We start from the raw sequence: 22,316 nt of genomic DNA, 5'->3' as shown, positions 1-22,316 counted from the left end.
GATCTTGACTGGACCTCACTGTTACCATATGGCATTGGCTTAGAGAGTAAACAGTAATTTCAAAAGAATTTCAACAATCACAGTATTATCAAAAGACTATCAGGAGAACACGTAAAACCAGCCATTAGGAAGAGCTAGCTCAGTTACCAAAACAGCAGTTTCAAAATAACAATTACAATTTTAGGTGTTCAGTGTGAAGTGTCGTCAAAATAAACAACGTTTCCCTGTGGCTGTCATACAGAGACTCCTAACAGAGTTCATATTAGAGAGAGGCAGTGACAGATACAGTAGGAGATAAAAACAGAGGGAATGAGGCAGACACCAGGACGCAGCGAGAGAGTAACAGAGTCCCTTGGCTTTCCAGGGTACATAAATTATCAGACTGCTATATTTGCTAAATGGCGAGGATATTGTAAGTGCAGCGCTATGTTATTGTAGTAATTGTTGTATTGTGTGGCATCCAATAATCACTGAAATAACAAATATTGTGAAAAAAAAATCCAAACAAACGTATTCGATCCATAGGCATTCATGGTCAACAGAGCTAATACTAATACTAATACAACACAGGTATTATGTCAAATAATCAGCTGTTATTTTATGGGTTTAACTAGCAAGTAATGACCATTTTCTGTTCAAAACAGTCTGAGTTGTGGATGATCTTATATTGGGCAAAGTATGAATCAGCAGCAGCAAAGGTTTACTAATCCACCCATACAGAGGCAGAGACAGGAGACAGGAAGGTACGGACTGTGCTGCACAATAGAGACACTTTGAGATAAGCGCAGTTACAGAAAATGCAAACTAGATGAGTCACCACTCCTCCTTGCACATATCAGAACAACACATTTCAGGTAAGGTCATTACAATTATAGATTACAATACATTGCCAGAATTCCATGCTGTGCTAACTGTGAGATTGTGTTTTACTATCTCTTGCAGGTTTGCAGTTCCGTAAATGTCCTCCCCATAACCTCTCCAGCTCATTTAGTGGGAGCTTTGGCCCTCATTTGTAGGGCTATTGTTGAAACCACTGCAAATCTAAAGATTGGTTGGGTGGTCTGATTCATGTAGCTTTCTCAATATTAGCAGAAGTGCAAGCTGAGAGAGCACACTCACAAAAGCTACAGTGCATTTCTAGCTGCGCTCTGCAATAACACAATACCCACTTTTGACTGCCCTCCATTAAAATCCACAGGTGGTATGTAGGCTTCCAATCAAACCCATTAATTAATGAGAGCTATTGTAATTTTGAATCACACCAAACTATGAGCTCAGGAGCTCCAGTCACATTTGGATATCCATGACAACAGCCACATGGTTTTTAGTCAGTCAGTACACACTTGCCATTTCAATGTCCACACTGCAACAGCTTAACAAAACAAAACAAGCAAACACAAAGGGCCGGAAGCTTTACATTCTAAAAATATGTTTCTGGTGAGAATTGTGTCCCCATTGAAACCATTATTTTATATCCTCCAGTTCCACAGACATAATGAGTCTCAGCAGAGTGCATAGTAATAACAAGCATCTCTCTCAAAACACAAAGGAAAACAAGAAGAAACTGGAACTTGTCAAAGCTGTCACATTTTTGGATCAATCAGAAAAAAGTGTAGACAGGAAATTTCAGCATCCATTTATGTTGTTATTCTACAAGCTATAGGATTAAGATAAAAGGTTTTGTTATTTTTAAATACATATGCTCTACATGCTCTCTCAAAATATTCTGAAAAAAAAACAACATTCTGCTGATGCTCACATATTGATGATCTTGAATGAAAAGTGCTGTATCATATGTTGTAAGAGAAGGTGCAAGGTACTGTAGCATGATGAAGTATGTGGAGGACACATATCACACTGGCAAGGAGGTAGGCAGCCAATATACAAAAATAAATACCAACAAAAAACCTATCAGTGAGGATTAACACAGTGCAGGTACTGCTTTTCAAAACCATTCTATTCTATCCATTCCTTCTTGCTTTATACCCATAGCATGGGAGCCTGCCTTCTAGAAAGAGACTTTACGAAGTTAACCATAACTACACAACAATGCCTAAACTCGTTATTCAACATTTAACCATAGACACTACACATTCAAAATGAACATCCTTCAGTATTCTCTTATCTTTAATTTCCTCATCACAATCCAGTGAAATGAAAAGGAGATGTCATTTTGCTGTCAATATGGTCACATTTTGGTGAACCCCTTCATTCTGGATATACTGAAACGTTAGAGCAAATACAGAAGGAAAGCAACATAGTGTCCAGGGCTGATGTTTGAATTGCACCTCATATTAACCACAGGAGGAGTGCTGTCGCACCTTAAGAGCTGGTTAGATGAGTTGGGTAATTGTGCTGAACGTAATGCAATTCGTGATAAAAGCACAGGAGCATGCCTCACAGGCGACTGCCATGGCAACAGACTGGTCCAAGGTGACAAGGGGCTACATTTCATTTCAGTTCATAGTGAAATGAGAAACAGATTTATCATGAACCAATTCTCAAACTTTAACTAGTTAGATGTTAGCTGGATCCAGTTAAGGAAGACAAAAATAAATATGATACAAGGCAGACACTCCCTTGTCAGTGCAACAAGTTTCCACTTGGCTACATATTTTGAAATCACTGAGTTACCAGGATGGAGAGAGATAAAACAAACAGGTGGAAGGGCTGAATCATGAGATTATGTACTTCACTTCTAAAAGCTGGAATATTATTTCACAAGTTACAGGCTTTTGTGTTTATAGTGTTTTAAAATAGAAATGATTGGTCAATTTAGCAAGAAAGAAGATTCACCTGGAACTTCAGAAAAAGAAAAGAAAGTCATAAATGCAATGATTTCAACTTCTGTAACATGAATATTTTCTGCTCCTCTATGAATTGCTTATGGTACCTTTTCTTGTCCCATATGAGTACAAGTACTGTATGTCAACTTGCTTCAGGCAACACCTTTGGGAAACTATACAGGACATTTTATTACTATTTTCTTACAATTTATAAACAAGTACTGTATTCCGTTAATTAAGAAGATGACTGGCAGATTAGTCAGCAATGAAAATAATCTTTACTTTCAGCTCCAGGTCCTTTTAGGTTTAAGAGTAGAGCAACAATAGTAAGCATGTAACAGCTGATCCATTCAATGTCAAATACCACACAAAAAATTAAGCTACAGTATAGTTGCAGATTTTGCTAGAAAATTGGATGCCACTTTCCCTGAGACTACTAAGGTTAAAATAAATAAATACCGGTCAGATATTCACTAAAAATCACTCCTCACATCAATGTACCAAAAGAAAAGTCAGCTCAGATGGTAACACACAGAAGGTAGTCTGTTACTCTCATAGCAGAGGTGTAACCTATCTAACCATTTACCGCCCGCAGACTCGCATCATCCAACAGCTTTGTATCTGAAACAGCAACTGGAGATTATAACACTGTAAAGCCTATTTGTGATGGTGTCTGTTTCTGATTATAGCACTGTATAGCACTCAGGTGTTGAGGGCCATCGACCTACTATGTATTACCCAACACATTTCAGCAGTCATTGTCAAAAGCAGCTCATATGATGCTGTAGAATATGTAACACATGAGCTGTATGATAAAGAATAAAGGAACATAATGCTTCCATCAATGTAAAATGCTTGTGTGATGTAAAGGGGGATTGGGGCTTTAGAATTAGGAAAATTAAAGGATTTTGAAACATAATGTTATTGGCTATGGTTGTCACAGAACAAATGAAAAGGATAACTCATGATGTATGAGAAACAATGGGGCCAGTGTAAAACAGAGGCACACACAAATCTCTAAGATTAATTTCATTAACAGCACTAATTCAAGAGTGTCAAAACAACAGACAACAACATTTTCATTGCATCTTTTTTCCATCCATCAATTATCTATACCACTTATCCTGAGGAGGGTCACAGGGGGGCTGGAGCCAATCTCAGCTGACATTGATCGAGAGGCGGGTTACACCCTGGACAGGTTGCCAGTCTATCTCAAGGCTGACACACAGAGACAGATAACCACACACACAGGCAATTTAGAGTCACCAATCAACCTAGGCCGCATGTCTTTGGATTGTGGGAGAAAGCCGGAGTACCCGGTGAGAACATGCACAGGGCAAACATGCAAACTACACTCAACTTTCTCAACTCAACTTTATTTATAAAGCACTTTAACACAGCTGAGGCCAACAAAGTGCTTAACATAAGATACAATTCAAAACATCTAAAAATGTGACAACTACATTATTAAAATACCAATAAAATAACATAAAAGAACCAAGATAGCAAAATAACAAAATAACAAAACACTATCAACCAAAACACAGCCCAAACAGAGTCTCATAGCATATCAAATGCGAAGGCAAAAAAAAGAGTCTTCAAGTAAGTTTTAAAAATAGAAAAGCACTGGGTCAACCGGGGCTCAAACGCGGCACCTTCTTGCTGTGAGGCAGCAACACTAACCACTGCACCAACATGCAACATTACTTTGTTATAACCTGGGCCTGTACAATCTAGGTGGATATGTTGACAATGTGGCATTCATATGAAAATAAACTAGTCTTGGTGAAGATAAACAACCACAGACTATGAACATAAATTAGTTAAGCACTGCAGCACTATTTATAATGCAGTGCCATGAAGGTTACAATCTAGGTAAGAGAAATTATTTCTAGCACAACTGTGCCTGTGTGATTAGTCGTTTGATGAATTAAAATGTAAGGGACTAAGGGAGTTGCCCGTTTTCAAGGTCTGGGCAAAATCCAGTTTTTCCTCAATAGTCTTGGCTCATTTCTTGAAACACCACTATCACTCTCAAAGCTTAATTTGTCACAACAGTTTCTACATACAGCACAACAATATGGTTCATCACCAAGGAATATACTGTACCTCACTCAAAACCTTTAGCCCATGTTTCAAAAGTAAATCCTTATGAATAAGTCAACCCTGTCAAAATAAAATTTTCCATTAGGATTTTGTAAGTCAAGGTTCTTAAATTTTTTTTTTCATGACAATGTAGCACTTACATTTGCAGTAATGTTTAGAAACCTTTTAACACAGTACAATGGAGTAATTTTGTAAAACGGAAGGAGGGAAATTAACACTGGCACAGTAGTAATCATTACAGTAAATGTTCAGCAATGTTTCAACAAAATATCCAACTGTTTATGGTATAGCAACACACAAAAAAACACAGTATGCAAAATTACCCTGCCACATCAAAAACGGACTCACAGAGCATTATGTCGCTCCTGTTTGTTTAGCCACAGATTTTCATCCACCTCACACCGGATATTTTCCCTGGCAATACAGTGGGGGAAGAACTGTCTGGTGTATCTAACCCTTGTAGCCTTCTGCTGTGATTTCATTACATGCAACATTCACAGCATCAATCAGTGTCATTTGGTCTAACAACCTAAAAAAATCCTTATAGAAAAGGTTCACCCCCCCCCCCATGCAATTGTCATGGAAGGGAAAATTAGCTATAGAGACCAAAACCATTTTTGTTGCAGGCTGTAAACATGTTTATTTCTGCTGTAACATTGGGCAATTTAACATGGGAGTCTATGGAGACTGACTCCCTTTTGGAGCCAGCCTCAAGTGACCGTTCGAGTAACTGCAGGTTTTGACACTGCATTGGCTTCATTTTTCAGCCTCAGAGGTTGCCGCTTGGGTATGCTCTATGTCAAGTGAAGTTTAGCTTTCATTTGACAACCAATTTAGCAGAATTTGCTGTATATACAGTTGCTCTAGAAAGTATTCACACCTCTTCACTTTTTGCACATTTTACTGTATTGTAAATTTGTTTTGAAATGGAAAATAATTCAATTTAAAATGCTCCAAAATGTGCAAAACATGAAGGGGTATGATTACTTCCTGAAGTGACTGTAACTATGCATGTAGAATTCATAACAGTTGAGGGCTTGACACATTTTGACAAGTTCATAAACTAATGTATAAGTGATAATGTGAACAGTGACAAGTCCTCCAACCTATACAACTGTTATGGTCATTTGTCACTTCCCTCTCAAGCGACCCGAGGGAGCGTCTGGTTAACTAGTGCTCCTAGGACAGCAGGCGGAATTACAACATTTCTGCCAACTTTAACGACAACATACACTGCACTACCAAGCTTTATGGACCCTTGTCCTCATGGAAACAGTGTTGTACAGTACTGTTGTATTGAACAGTCTCAACAGTAAAGTTATTCTTAAATGTTTTGGAATGCAAGTCACTTTATTTAAGAAGCAACTGATCTATTTTTAACAAAGGACATACGGTTGATAATTGTTCAAATTGTAGACAACTGAATTTAATCATTTGCTGAAATGAATTAGACAACAGCTATTTGTAGGAAAAGTGAGAAATGCTGCTGTGTAGCGCAGAAGAAACTAATGTTGTGGAGAATGTCAAACTTGTTTTGAAAACTTTAACTGTCATTTGAAAATTGAGCCAAAGCTATGAAGAGAAAAAAAATGTAATAAACAATCTGAACACATAAGAGGCAGAATCGATTTTCTCAGAGCCATTATTTATTTGTACTTCCTCATTGTGTTGCTGTACTTTAATGAAAAAAGCACTCATGCAAACAGAAGGTGCAAAGGATTAATTGTGCTCAAGCAACACCAAAAAATATTTAGGTGCTTGTTTTACTAAATCAACATCATCCTCTGTTTATCTGTTGTTCTATACTTGGAAGTCAACTAGATTAACCTTTGCTCACAGTATAAATAACTATGCTTTTCAGAATAACATGGCACACAGATAATTTCATCAAGTGAAATTACTTTACCTGAGGTTGCACTGATCACATAACAGTAAACTGAATTCTTTTTCATTTGTAAATACTGTACAGGGTAGGCAACTGACCATGCCATAACTTCTCATGTCAAATTGTGTTCTGGGAATTTTATTCAATACTAATAGTGAAACAAATGTTACTTTTTTAACATTTTGGAGCATTCAACTTGAAATAATCTCTTGTTGTTTGAAAGATCCTATGTACTGTATGCTCATTTTAACATGTCACTGGATCCTGGTTATTGTTCCATCATAGAAACTAGGGCTAAAATCACATTGTAATATTATTTAAAACAAAAAAAAAAAGCATTTCCAAAGCGAGTTTACATTACATCATGATATAGCAAAATCATATATAAAAGGTGTGTTCAGACAGGAAGCAAAGCATTTTTGTCTCATGTCATTTATGTGAATTTGAGCACTCCATTGTTTGTACACATCAGACAGCCAATATACTGACTGTACAGACAGGAGCTGCAAGCCAACTAGAAAAACAAACATATCAACTATGTGTGTGAAGTATCTGTGTGCAAATTTTACATAGCCTGTAATCACAACAGGCTTCAGAGTCTGTACAACATGCAATATTTTCTAACCTTGGATCCATGTTTTGGATAATAAACCTGTGCTTTGATTATTGTGCTGTTTCAAGTGTTTTAATGGAGATAAATGGGGCCTTTTTGACATCTGGCAGAACAATAGAAGAATGGCTAACAACACAAGAGTTTCATCTACCATTTCTAGCTAAATACAAGTCAATAAAATATTTACTGGTTGGCTGAAACACAAATTTGTTCTGAACATGCCTACTAATGCCATTTTGTGTACTCACCAGTGTAAAGAATACACAAGACTGTCATGTAGCAATCATCACCAGACATACGATAATTCCTGAACTGCTTTTGTGTAATCCAAAGTTAATAAAAACAAACTTTTGATTACTGCAGGACAATATAGGTTCCTATTGAAATGTTTTTAGATATTAGAGCAGACTTGTCATTTGGTTGCAGCAGCAGAAGGCTGTTATAACTAATGTTGTTATCTGCGGATGTCAAACGTGAGTGGCGACATAAGGCAATCTTGGCCAGAGATTAGGAGGCACCCTGACTGGAATGCAGATGAGTGTTTGCCAGCTTAGGCTGAGAGAAATGAAAAAACTCCAGACACAATGGACAGGTTCAGCCTTCCCTTAAATGACACTGAACATCAGTCAAACGTCTGTCATATTGCAAAACAGGCACTGCTGATGTTGGGTAGGTTATGTGATCAAGACAAAAAGTGTCTTTTTCACTCTGAGCGTGGCAGTTTTCAGTTTTATGTAGCAATGTAATATTTATGTTACACAGACATAATATTAAAGTTGATTTATTGTCCTCATCGAATAAAATATTTTAATGTGATTAGTAAATAAGTAAATTAAAGAACTTGAAGTTTAAAAGACAGATTGCTGTTTAGGGATTTAAGCTCTACAACATGTCTAGAGATGACATACAGTAGGGTCCATTACTTCTACAAGGACACATAATGTTGTTTCTCAGACAGCAGGTCCCCGAGCAGCTGTACTGTCATCTATATTCTCACCAGCGAAACTGAGCATGGAAACACTGTTGCTTATAAACGCATTTAATTATAGCTAACTAAACTATCACCATTAATTCAGACAAGCAGCTGAGGGGATCACTTACAGGAGGCTTGTCAGACAAAATATGTCTGTTTTCAAAGATTTTTCTGTAATGACCATGCTCTACTGAATATTTTAATTAGTCATAACATTTGACCACAAAGAAACACACATTTGCTTATGTGCATCCACATCAGGAACCAGTCACTCTGAGTCAAAAGCCCTTTGAATCCAGTAAACGGTTTCAATCCCTTAACGCTGTCATAACTAGGGCATTTGAAGTTTTCAGCCAATTAAAAATATATGAAATGGCCATAGAGTTTTCAGTTGAAAAATGCATCACACCTCAGCTGTATTTGTACTATATATTTACAAGCAAATTTACTTACCATATACATCCATATTCTGCTGTTTTACCCATATTCTCCTGGTTTATACAGAGCTACAGTACACTCACAACTTATTCACCTCTTGAAAAACTCGTGAAACATTATTCGGTGGAGCATCTTGTTTTCTTCTTCCCTGAATGTTTCCAGTATCACCTCCCTTCACCGTGTTCACATATCATACACAAACTTTTGTTTTTTTTGTTTTTTTATAAGATTTAGCAGCTAAATGTTGCAGATTTAAAGACTACTTGTTCCCACCAGCTGAATTCTGATGAAAGCTCTGTTCAGCAAAGTCAGCCCACATATCTACTTAACAAAACTAAATGACTGCAGTGGGTTCACACAGTAGCTGCACTTTATGGATTTGGTGTTCTGCCACTGCAAATTCTATTTTATGGGAAGGAGCTTTGTGAAGTGTTGTTGAAATTGTGTATGTGTATATAAGGCTACATTGCCACGATCCTGACTACAGACATTCTGTACCTTTATTTGGCTGCCTATATGTATATACACACGTTAGGGAGATATGTATACAGACCTTGTTTACTGCCTGTTTATACTGCTTATTTTGCATTGTTTGCACTGTTTGTTGCTTGTTAATACTGCTTATTTTGTTATATTACACAGCCTTATGTTGGTTTACTGTTTATTTGCCCCTTGCATGGGGATATGTACATGCACATGTACCAGAGTCAAATTCCTCGTGTGTCCGACACATCTGGCCAATAAAACAGATTCTGATTCTGATTCTTGGAGCATGCACATCAGTTAGACTGGCTGATGCTGGATTATGGCAGCCAATACCAACATTTGAGAGTACAAAAGTCCTGATAGCAATGCATAGTGTAGACATACAGCAGACTGCAGGAAAGGCATGTGTAACAAATAACTTAAAAACTGCAGGAGTCAACATTTTTATACTGCATGTAACAATGAAGGGGGTCACGCAGCACACATGAACCTTGACACACCCAACTCTACAGTTCCTCTCAACTCTATGGAGCATTTTAGCATTTTTCAACTTGTTGCTTATGCTTTACAGCCAGCAATCTTACTATTTAGGTTCAGTTTCACCTCTGCCAAATCTCTGATATATCTGCCCAGCAACAAACAACAGAGAGACAAAGTTAGCAACTGGCTGGTAAACACTGTGCAGCATTTGCATAACTGCTAAATAGCCAGATATTTTCCTAGTGAGTCAGAGGAAACCAAAACAGTGCTGAAAGTGAAGTGAATATTGGACTTAAAGTTTTCAGGTGGGCAGAAGCATGACTGTTAATGAGAGCTTATATTGCTCTGTACAGTATCTGGATGTCACATTTTCAGGAATACAAAAATCTATCTGTCATATACATAAATAATGTGTGACAAAATGCAATGTGGCCTGCTCTTAAGGTTATGTTTAAAGACTAGTGTGAAATACAAAAACAAAAGTACAAATTCATAAAGAAAATTGACACGTATATTTACAAATGTACTGTATGCGTGTCCATTTGAAGTCAAACTAAAAAAAAAGTATAAATATGCAAATGTGCAGTTATTAGTATTAGTTAATTAGCCATATTTGTCTTTGACATGCCAATCAGCCTGTTTACATGCACTTAACCCTCCTGTTATATCACAGGTCAAATTGACCCATTGTAAAGTTAAAAGATATAAAAACAATAGTTAAAAGTATGTTATTGGTATGAAACTTCTTCTGCTTGGCTTAATAGGTGTAATCAACATATAAAATGAAAATGATTCATTTCACATATTTGCAAGCTCCCTATGCATATTAATATTACAAAGATACCGTTCAGGTCAATTTGACCCTGAACAGAAGAGGTGTCTCATGTTAATTTATCAACATCACTTCATACAAAGAAAAGATTTCAAAATGTAAAAGAAACTTAAAAAAATCAATGTCATGCCAAAATAATGTATTTTATATGTAGGTCTTTTTTATGAAAAACGAGTGCATTATCACCATTATCTGAACGGTGAAATTTTACCCTGCCAACTTAGCTGCTGCAGTGTTGTAAACTAAAGAACCTACCTGACAATAAAATTATGACACTGTGAATTCCATTTATGCAAATTAGCCAAAATACACACCACTGCTGACATACAGTATCTGTGATAACCAAAAAATATTTGGGAGTCAGAAATATATTGCCTGGCTCTGGCAGTTTAGAGGGGAAATGAGGTTCCAAATGTTGAGGAGATCTGCCAAAAAACCTAAATCTCTTATGCGCAGATTCACAAGTCACACTGTGCCAGTCAGCCTCATCTCACCAGTGACCACGTTTCATCCCCTCAGCACCTGCTGTCATCCAGATTATAGGATGAAAGACAACTCACAATTTAAAGACCGAGCTTCAGCAAAATGTCATGATGACCACTGATACTCTAAAGGAAATGAACAGAAATGTAGTCCAGAAGGACTTGTCATGACCTGCCAATACTTAAGAATGGAGCACTGCATCCACACTATCAGATTATGATAATCAGCCTCTTGTTCATTAGTTGCAGTTTATCAGTGACTGAGGTTCCATTTCCATACAGTATTAATCATGCTGTCTTTCAGAGCAACAGCAAGTCAATACATATTGATAAAGGTCATTTTGTTGACAGGAACACAGCCATTTAAATTTACATACCATCCTAGAAACATAAATCTGCTTTACACACAAATATAATCCCCAGTAAGTTAAACTATTTAGGTGTATTATTGTTCATATTGTGAAAAATGAAATCTGGTTTTAAATCTAATTATGAACCTTAAGGATCCCCTCATATATAGTCTAACAAAGTTTCAGAGTGTCAAGAAAAAAAACGTCAATAAAATCTTTGAAAAGTCCCTGAAAACATCTGCTTTTTGCCCTTCTTTGTCAATTCCAAGACTGAAGACATTCAAATATATGCAAATGAGCCTAGGCATCATGCACTGCCCACTACCGCTGCTTCCCCAGGTAGACTGGTGAAATCACTGGATACACAGGACACGATAGCAGGAGGGAATACTGGAGAGATATGTTTGAGCCTGGTTCAGACCCAGACTCTGATTAGGAGTCAGTTGTCTGCCAAAATCTGCAAACAGCAAGTTTGGTTAGCTTTTTTTTTTTTATGAAACTCAGATTTCAGGGGAGCAAACATACATCTACCCCCTTCAGCAGAGGAATGTAAAAACAACCTGCAAGTGATAAACCTGCACATGCGGTTAGTATAACAGAGGGCAGATATTTATTGGGTGTAAAAAAAAAACATATTTGTGAGTGAAGGGGGCTTTAGTTGAGGTTAATTTACTTCAGACTGGGAGATAGATTTTTGCACCTCACTAAAGAGGTCGTGTTAAATATGCTTCATTATTCTCAAGGTGAAGCTCAATGTGGAAGGTATTTAAGCATAAGAATTTGGTAGGTGGTGGTGGGGGGGGTGTCTTCACTTACTTACAAATGCCCTGGAAAAAGCTTATTTAAAATCAAAATGGCCTGAGAACTAACAGGGTGCTAAAGAGTTAACTTTTTGATAGTTTTCATGTTTTAACAAGCTCAGAGATTACAGAGGTTAATGGCACTGGAAATACAACTTACCCTTCTCCCCTTGCCCGCCCAACCAACACAATGCAAAATAATTTGGATGCTTTGTTTCCCAACTGCATTATATCCCAGACTTAATGGAATTCTTCCTTTATTTATTCAAGGTCAAAGCTCATCCCTCCCACAGTCCTTTGCATTTTAAATCTTCTTCTCAACATCTCTGTAGGAGAATTTGAATAATTGAAATTTTCCTGTAGTAGTCATCAAAATATCACTACACTGCCAGTGAATAGTGATTCTGTGTATGGAAAAGTAAACAGCAGGAAGATGCATTAATAGTCAACCAAACACAACCTGGTATATGAAGAACATATCTTGATTTAGTGTTTTCTTAAACAGTAGCCGAGATGCTTTCTTCTCCACAGCGGAGTTACTCTATTAGTTAGAAAGCATTTGCAGTTGTGAGATTATTATCAGTGCCACACACTAGCTAACTAAATGGGTACAGTATACTGGTGGTCATCCAAGTCCTGACAAACACATTTCTGCCCACTGAGATCATAATGCAGTCTGGTGTGGCACTGTTTTAACCACTCCGTCCAAACAAGACACCACAGTGATAGCTGGGTACTGCATCAAGAAGACTAATCTAATCTGATGCCAGCAATTCTTGGCCAGATTAAAGTTCATTTTACTGAACCACCACATTTGTCAAACAAAACACAAGTGAACATTCAGCATAACCAAATTCATAAAAATTTTTTCTATGAGCTCATTTGACACTACATGCATTTTTAAGCAGTACTATGGCAATTAGCTTCCCATGAATGATTTGGTTCTCAAGACACTCATGACTGCAGCTTCAAAACAAACATCTAAATGGAGACATTCCCAATTCACAATATCTGTGACACAAATGAAAAAACAATAATAGTGAAAATCAAAATTAAATTAGTGTTTTATCTCCTCACCAAAGAGGAGTTCTGATCAACTCCACAGATTGTACAGTCAGACATTTAAAAACATCTCATTTCTGTGGATTTCTTTCAGGGTTGATTAAAAATACAGTGTAGATATGGTATCTATAAGAGTGTACTCGGTTGAAAGATAAGTAAGTTAGGTATTACTCCCTCAAACATGTGCTCAGAGAGATGGGATACAGGACATGGACACAGTGAGAATAAGAAAAAGTCTTAACAAAGAGTGAGAAGTGAAACAGATAAAATAGAAATAAGTGGCCTTGCCTTGCTGCCTGTCCCTAGGCTGCACGTCTTTTTTTTTGCCAATGTACAGCATTCTTGTTTAAGTAGAATAAAGGGCAATCCAGACTGAGAGAAGGAGAGCTTTGCCTTATACCTTCTGGGTCTGTATTTCACTCAAGTAAAATAAGCTAACAGTAATAAAACATGCTGATTAAACTTAAAGTTGTCTTCTTGATGCAAACTGAAGAACCCAAACTGTATCATTTGGTGCATAATCATAACAGATTCAAGTTTCAGATGAACTATAATGATATAACAATAAACAGTAGGCTAATATAATGAAACTTTTTGCTTGCTATTTTTCAGGATGTCGGCTAACTGAACTGTTCAAAGGAAGGCTCGACGGAGAGGCCAAGATTTCCTTTTAAAACTTTCCTTCATTAATTAGTTTTGTAGAATCAACCATGGCCATTGTCTTCAAATGCATGAGTGTTTACTATTGGCACCCACCCAGAAAGGAAACAACTTAGTGAACTTCATTAATATTTATGAAGACTTAGGGTTGGTTGATTGGACAGATGGCCAAATGGACTGCAGAACATATCAAAGTGCTGAGTATGACTGCTTGACACTAACTCAGCACCACAGCATCTTCTCTGAATTATTTCTCATATAAACGTTTTAGAACTTATTTTGCTTAGGCATTTGAAATTCACAACAAATATTACACATTTCTGACTGCTTGTTTGAAACAGATTGTTTAGAGCAAAACAGATGAGAGATCAGCTAAATAACAAACAACACAGTGTCTGTTGTCAACCTCATAACAAAGCAACAGTCCCTTAGGAACTTCAGTTTGAACTATGTTGTTAAACCATTTGTCAGATTTGTCCAAATTAATGCTTGCATGCAAACCTTAAACCATAGTTGACCTGAGTACAACAACTTATGGGATAAGTGTTTTCACAAAATAAGGAGACACACACACACACACACACAAACAGATTACTAGGTGAGCTAGTAAATGCGAAAACTCTGCATCATTTCACCTCAGGACCTTGTAAGTTTAATGCATGACTTTTTCTCAGCACAGCACAAGCTACAGCATATAGTACTACAGTACACAATGCATCACCAGCAACAACTGCTTACTGAGAACACTTGAAACAAACACTTGACTTCCAAATACATTCAAACCAGGCATCTGTTGCAAATACTTAAAAACTCAGTCTAAGCCCATATGAATATAAAAGAAAGGGACAGACTGTCAGAGCTGGCATGAAACAGAGCAACAGACAGACTGTGTAGAACTGCAGTATGTTAAGAGCATGGACACATGGCTACTTACTGTGGTGAAGTTCACTGGGTAGCAATCCTCTCCTCGAAAAGTGCACTGCAGCAGCATATCAGTGATATCATGACCTGTGCGGTTATAGAAATCGGTCATGTTGAACAGTTTTGGTTTGAAGTTCTGGAAGTTTGCCTTTTCCTTTAAGACAGCCAGAACTTCGGGCTCAGCCAAGTGTGGGTTGGCTATTTGGTAGTTATTATTGAGGAGGGCCAGGAGCTCTCCCACATGATACAGATCATTTTTGGTGATTTTGGAGAAGCGGAACTCATTGAGGTTACAGAAGGTAACTTCTGGAAAGGTCAGATTTGTTGCCGCTACCTCATCCAGCTTGGTGACATGAGGATACTCCAGGTAATAAGACACTCGATCCATGCAGACCAGCATCAATAAGGCTAGTGAACCCAGGAATGAAAGAGTCCAAAGGATCCGACGGAATGTCATATGCCCATAGGCGAATATGTGGCTCATGCCATGGAGGGTGGATGTGTTAGCAAAAGTCTGCAGGTTGGAGGGCCTGATGCTTTCAATGCTTTCCTCTGAGCTTCCTTTCATTGCTGTAGAGTGATGCCCTCCAAGAACTTCAGGTTAGAGACTTTGCTTAGCAACAGCAAGAGCAGAATTCAACTGGCAGTGTTGGTTTGGCACACTGCTTCTTTATTCCCTCTAGAAGTGGCAACGGTCTCAATAAACAGCTACCTTAAAATGGTTGTCGGTCTCTGTAACAGTTTTTTCTTCATCACAATTCACCTTCCAGGGGTTGCCAGCTGTTTCTTTAGTCCCAGATCCCCCTCCCTTTTCTTTCAGGGTGCTATTTTATTATCTCCAAAGCCGTCTCTCTCACTCCCTGCTCAGCTGTGCTTTGTAACGGCACCAAACACAATGAGAGCTCCAGAAACACCCACTTGACCAAAATGCAATGCCTCTTGATTCCTGAGTGGTGTGAAAATGGACAAGAATTCAAGGGACAAGACAAGAGAGAAGAACAGAGAAAATACTAGATGCAAGGATAGAGGCGAGAAACAAGAGGGGTGCAGGGACTACAATGAAAAGGGCTAGCGCTTGGACAGAGGTGCTAAGCCTCAGCAGTCAATGGGACCCTTCCTCCTCCAATCGGAGAGAATGCCTCTACATCGCTGTGATAATGGGATGCAATGGTTTTGTGAATGGAGGTAATAAAGAGAGAAATGGCTCACTGGTCCCTTGCTGCCACCTTCCTTTTGCTCTCGTGTCTGTTTTGTTGTTCTCTTTTCTTCCAGAAATGAAAATGAGGTGGTCAGAAAAATTGAACCACCACTGTGCTTGACAACCGGCGTTCACAGCTTCAACGGGTTCCACTTCCTCATGTGTACAGATCCTCTGTTAATTGGGAAGACCACCTCTTGACGCTTTATGGCTACCCCCCACCAGCATAACCACTAAAACCGCTTCGAGACCTCCGGCTTTAGTCCCGTTAACATACAGATTTATATTCTGCCGTGTAGAGCCTTTCACACTCTTTTTCGCTCCCTCTCTCTCCCACCACTCCCCCATTTCTCTCTCTTTCTCGCTCTCTTTAAGTCTCCCTCTCTCTCCCCCTCTTCCTCTTTAGCAGTCAGAATTCATCCCACTGCTGAATGGCCGCTTTGCTTGTGTGTCTCTGCTCACAGGCAAAGTCTTTCAATCTGGACACCACCTTCACTGTGTTATTGTTCTCTGAGCTGCTCCTACAGCTTCTGCTGACAACATGTTTGGTCCTATACAAGAATGCTACTGGTTGATGGTTACTGCATTCATAAGTAATGTGGTGCCAGAAATGTCCACATTTAATCCTTTTTATAATAATGCAAACAACATAGACAACAAATGTAATACCCATACCACATGGTTAGATCATTTATTGATTATTAAGGCTGATTAATCATGTTGGATCTTGGGTAAACTATTTTTGTATTTCAAGCAACAAACTAATCCCAAAGCTATAGCAATCCTAGAACATGGTTCGCTGTGTGACTACATGAGAGGTTCAAGCTGGACCAGTAATGGTTAGTGATTTTAGTGGGTTTTAAATGTTCACCACACCGTTCTGAGAAACCTTTAATTTCTCCTAGGATCAAACAAGATCACAATTCATTGGTTACCCCTGGATATCTCATTATCATAAGGTTGAACTGCCAGGAATATGACCACAGCTCTAGAGGTTTAAATCAATATTATGCATTAGAAACCAAGTGCAGAAACTACAGCAACCCTCAGCACTACAGAGGTATGCAACTCGGATGAAATTACAACAACTGTTTCACCTGTAAACTTCTGAGAAATGCAGTGTCAACCATACATTGTCACCGTTGAGATGCAATTTCAAAAACATTCACTGGAGGAAATGCAACATGATGCCTGAAATGATAGACTATTGTAGTTTTGACTCCACCTATCACAGTGTTTTCACCTGACAGGGGATGCTAAGGCTTAGAATAAGTCTACCACAACAATGTCTGACGTACTGCAATTTCAAAACTATGAGACAGCAGCCTTTGCTTCTTCCCACCAAGTGGTACAAGCTAAAATCAAAACAGAACTGACCCACTTTAATAACATCATAACATCTTAAATATAGTCCTTGTCAAAATGTCACTGATTTGTTCAGGATGTTTGAATGTGGCAGATGTTTGACTCAAGGTTAGCTAATGCCCTCCTATACATTAAATGCACAGCTTTCAGCTGCAGTCCTCTATTGACAGTTATGACCAATAATAATTAATGAAGTAAACAAAGCTTAACAGTCATGGATGACACTGTGCTTTTCTAACATAGCATAACATAACAGCACTCATTGGGTTTTCTAATATATCATTCTTAAACGGTTTCAGGTATATTAGGTCAATGTTGCTAACAAACACTGACAAAATATAAGTCCTTCAGTAAGGAGTTGCATTTAAGTTACTGCCTGAAATAGCAGGAAGAATGGATTTGTATATTTCTGTACTTTGAGAAAATAAAAAACAGTACACATCAATTAAGTTGCCAACAGAAGCCATCATGTTTCACCTTCAAGAACTGGACCGCCTTGTGAAGTGTTGCGGATATGCAGAAAGTTCTTATCTGGCCTAATGATTCCATGATATTACATTAAGTATCCTCTCAGAACCACCCATTTTTATAAGAAAGATAACTGACTATAGTAGCTACATAATTTCACACTTTCACAGTAAGTGAATAATAAATTATAACTTCCATAAAATGTAGATTGTGATAAATAGCTGAATTGTCTCTTATTCACATCTTGAGTTTAGTGGCAAGTACCTTGGTTAAAGGTAATTAACTGCTAAATATATAGATACATGGCTGTATTTGATATATACAATGTATTTCTATCTTTGTAATAGCACAATGTTTAGCTTGTGTTTCACTGTTACACTTAGTAAGGATAAATTTCTCTTTTTATCTGTCTGTTGGTGGTGACCATTCAGCTTAATTATCTGCATGCTTTAATAAATTCATAAAAAACAACTGAGCTCCTTGTTCATTTCTCACTTCCTTTACTAGTTTTGCCACTACAATGAGCAATTATAGTAAAGTGATTTTTGTCACCACTGTTCCATAAATCTATATCTGACATTCAAATCCCATATACACTAACAGAATGCAGATACTCTTCAAGCTGCATTTATTTGCATTCTCTTTACATTTGGGTATCACTGTCCTGTGTAAAGATTAGGAAACTTAAATTCCAAATTTATACTAGCAGGTATGCCTGTTTTTGTAGAATGAAAGTGGTGAACTTTCTGACAGTAATTGCCTTTCAAGTGGATGGTAGAATGCACAGCATAATGCAGTGAATATTAATAAGGAGGGGAAATATTCACTCTCTCTTTGCAGCCTCTGAATTTTATTTTAACCATTAACTAATGTTCTAAAAATGGTCAGGCATTCAACACTTTTGGTTTGTAAACTAACTGCTACTGTAGTCTGTTTCTTTATAATCGATACAGTGTCATAACTGCATATGCCAAGTAGTTCAAATATGTCTGTAGCTCCTGCAAACACAAGTTCATCAGTAAAAGATAACCCGGTTTTCCAAGTTGGATAATTAATATTTAAGATGATGTATTACAATTTATACATCTGCTGATTCTACTGTAGCCTGAATAAGAAGTTTCTGCTTGTTAAATTACAGTTTACAGTAAGGTGTGATACATATGCCTACCTAATACAGCACTAAATATAAATGGACCTTTCCATAATCCTAAACATTTGAGTTTAGATATCCATGTTAAGTTAAAGTTAGATTTCAATACTGCATATCACAAACAAATTCACTGTCTATTAAACCACAAACACAACTTTTTGGAAAGTACACCCTGAAATTTTTTTGCATTACCAAAAATGATCGATTTGATAAAAGACCTATGGAAAGCTAACTGACCCGAGGGTCCTAATAAATTGGGGGCAGGGAATGTCTGTTATATCTACTGTCACAAAGATGTTTTGCTAAATATTCTATCCAATAATTAACCTGATTTGACAAGTAAACATCTTAACAAAGTGAAAACAGAACAGCAGAGTGTTGCCATTCTCACCATATGATTCTAAATAATGTTGGATATTAAGCGATGTGCTATAATTACTACAGTTCAGCAAAATTCCTATGACAAGCAAATTGCCCTGATATAATATGGAGCTAAAAGGTGCAATTACAATAAATCACTGTATATGATGCCCAAGACATGCAAATTTGGCAAGGACCTTACAGAACCGATTACCCTGTTAGGAAATGAACCTGGCAGAAAAGCACACAACTTAAGAACATACACATCATAAAGTTGGAAAAGGAACAACGCTGCACTGAACAGAACAGTGCAAGTATGATGGAGAAACAACACAACTCGGACTACAGATTAGGTTGCAAGTGTGATCCTTCATACCTATCCTGGCATGTAAGCACTGTGGTTCTGTGTACACAGTATTCAGCAGCCAGCACAAGCACATTTTCAACACCACCAGAATAGGAAATATCAGTGATGCATGATCAGTACACATGTATGCATCCCATTTTGGAAGGAAAAAAAAAACCACCAGAATAGGAAATATCAGTGATGGTGTTGCTTGAACAAAAACTTCAACGCAAGTAAACTCAACAGTACACATGTATGCATCCCATATTGGAAGGAAAAAACCACCTGTCTTCACAGTAGCAGTTATTTCATAGGTCAGCAGCATTAAAACACCCTAACAGTGACACACAAAATCGGTATACTGTATTTGTATACATGACAGTGACACAACTTGTGCATTTGGTAAATACAGAACAATCACTGTAGGCTTCAAGCTAAGCTTTGATCTGTTAAGATGCAAAAAATGAAAACAATAATAATACAACAAACACTCATCGTACCCTTAAGCGATGCATTGATATGAAAGGCTGTGATAAACACAACAGCCAATATTTTTCTTTGTCTGTCACTGTCAGATAGACGTAGCAAGGTAACAGATGTGTGCACACACTCACCTTTTATTTCCCATCTTCTCTTCACAGATGAAACACCCAAACTATGGAAATCTGCCAGACAACAAAGAATAAGATGCCCTTCACAATACAGTCAACCAATAGCTGCAGTAATGTGTGCGGTAATTGCTGCAAACGACCTTGCATAAATGCTATCTGAGATAAGGGCCTGTATATACAGTACATAATCTACTGCTCAAAAATCTGTGGAGCGATTGTTAAGAACAAAACTGAGAGGGAAAGAAAAAGTCCAAGACCCTGAACACAGAAATGGCAACATACGACAACAAGATCTGGTACTAATAATCATCTCAAATGGTAACAATGCTATATCACTGATCAAAACAAAACAATTACTTTCTTTGGTAAATCCATGACTATATGATGGGGTCAGTGAAGTGCAGCCTAGGCAGAAAATGCTTGTATTCTTGTGAGCACATTTGTTTTGTCTGTACTTGTACTACATGAAAGAGAAATGTATAACTTGGTACCTTTTTTCATAAAAATGAAAACAACCACCTCATAAATAAAGATGTTAAAACTCCACACTCTCAGGAGTTTGCCTTAACAGTACAGTCCGTGTAAATCACATTCTGTAGTTGCTTCAGAAAGTATTCTGACCTACTGACTTTATTGTGTTGCAGAATTAATTTTAAATTGATAAAACTAACATTACATACTAACATTTCTGCCCAACAATCTATGCTTAGTAACCCAGAATGACAAAGTTAAACCCTGTTTTTATCTCCCCCCCCAAATTTATTAAAAATCTAAATCTGAACATTATCATCTTCTGTGTTAAAATTCTCATATTTTGTATTGTAATCTTAAATTGGTCGGGATATTTTATAAATAAAAGTGTACAAACTCAAACACAAGCTTAGAAATCCAAATACATCACTACTAATCGAACATTGAAAGTCATTACCACAATCAGACACCAGAGTAATACTCGACCAACTAAAACTGATTTATAGACTATGGACCACATCAAGAGGACAGGTGAATCTGCTATAGGGCCTCAGAGCTCAACCTACCCTACTGCCAGCTGCCACTACTGTGCACTTACTGATGCCATGTTATTCCAAAGTGTATAGGCTATAGCTAAAAAGTTCTATGTGATAAGGGGATAGGCTGAGAATATGCCCAAATTATATTTTGCCAAGGGAAACCCAAAATAACCATTAGCACAAAGCTTAATACTTGACCTTTGCAGTTAGTCCCAAACAGGAGTGAGTTTAAACACAAAATTGTTTCTGCACCAAGTAAATAAGACTTTCAGTTAAGATGATAGGGTCTTAACACAACACTGTTCTATATTTTGAAGCTCTAAAACTAGACATAAATACTGCAAATTCCCCAACATATCTGCATTTTTCCATACTGGCATGGACTGAAATCATACAAATTGAATTTGGGCCTTTTGCAGCTGAGGTTCTGCAGCAAGTGCCTGCTTTAATCCAGACTCATTCCTAATACTGTACACTTTAATAAGCACATCCTCGCTGAAAACATTACATGTGCATCAACCAACCTGAACACTGGATGTAACTACAAATGTACCTCACTAGTACTCTGCAGTAAATATTCTGATTTTTAAATGAATTGAGATATTTTTGGAAACTACAATCTTCATGAAATATTGCAACCTTTAAAACTGGTGTAAGTGTGCCACCTAGTGGACGACATTATGTGCACTAGTATTTCCCTTTGAAGTATCTATCACGTTACTTCTGGGCATGACTGCAATACAAAAACAACAAAAATGCTACCGGTCTGATTAAAAACTAACACGGTTGGGCGGTCGCTTGGTTGTAGTTTTATTATATATCATGGTCATTATTTAGTTACGTTGATGTGGAGCCATAATGAGGACAAAACAAACAGGTGAACTTAATCAGTCACTAATGAACGCATGCTACATAAGCATCTGCCCAGGGGCCA

At 37.6% G+C, this 22,316-nt stretch overlaps 1 protein-coding gene across 1 annotated transcript in view; it reads right to left on the bottom strand.

Annotated features, from left to right (window-relative positions):
* Nucleotides 1–16,446, bottom strand: part of asic1c (acid-sensing (proton-gated) ion channel 1c) — a 100,400-nt gene extending 83,954 nt beyond the window's left edge. The window contains exon 1 of the mRNA XM_020595796.1: nucleotides 14,888–16,446. Within this exon, the coding sequence (XP_020451452.1) occupies nucleotides 14,888–15,442 (555 nt within the window). The 5' untranslated portion in view covers nucleotides 15,443–16,446. The remainder of the gene's footprint in view (nucleotides 1–14,887) is intronic.
* Nucleotides 16,447–22,316: the final 5,870 nt, after the last annotated feature.

This window comes from Monopterus albus, unplaced genomic scaffold (assembly GCF_001952655.1).
Source record: "Monopterus albus unplaced genomic scaffold, M_albus_1.0 scaffold28.1, whole genome shotgun sequence".
NCBI classification, from domain to species: Eukaryota; Metazoa; Chordata; class Actinopteri; order Synbranchiformes; family Synbranchidae; genus Monopterus; species Monopterus albus.
This window is presented reverse-complemented; position numbering and strand designations above follow the sequence as displayed.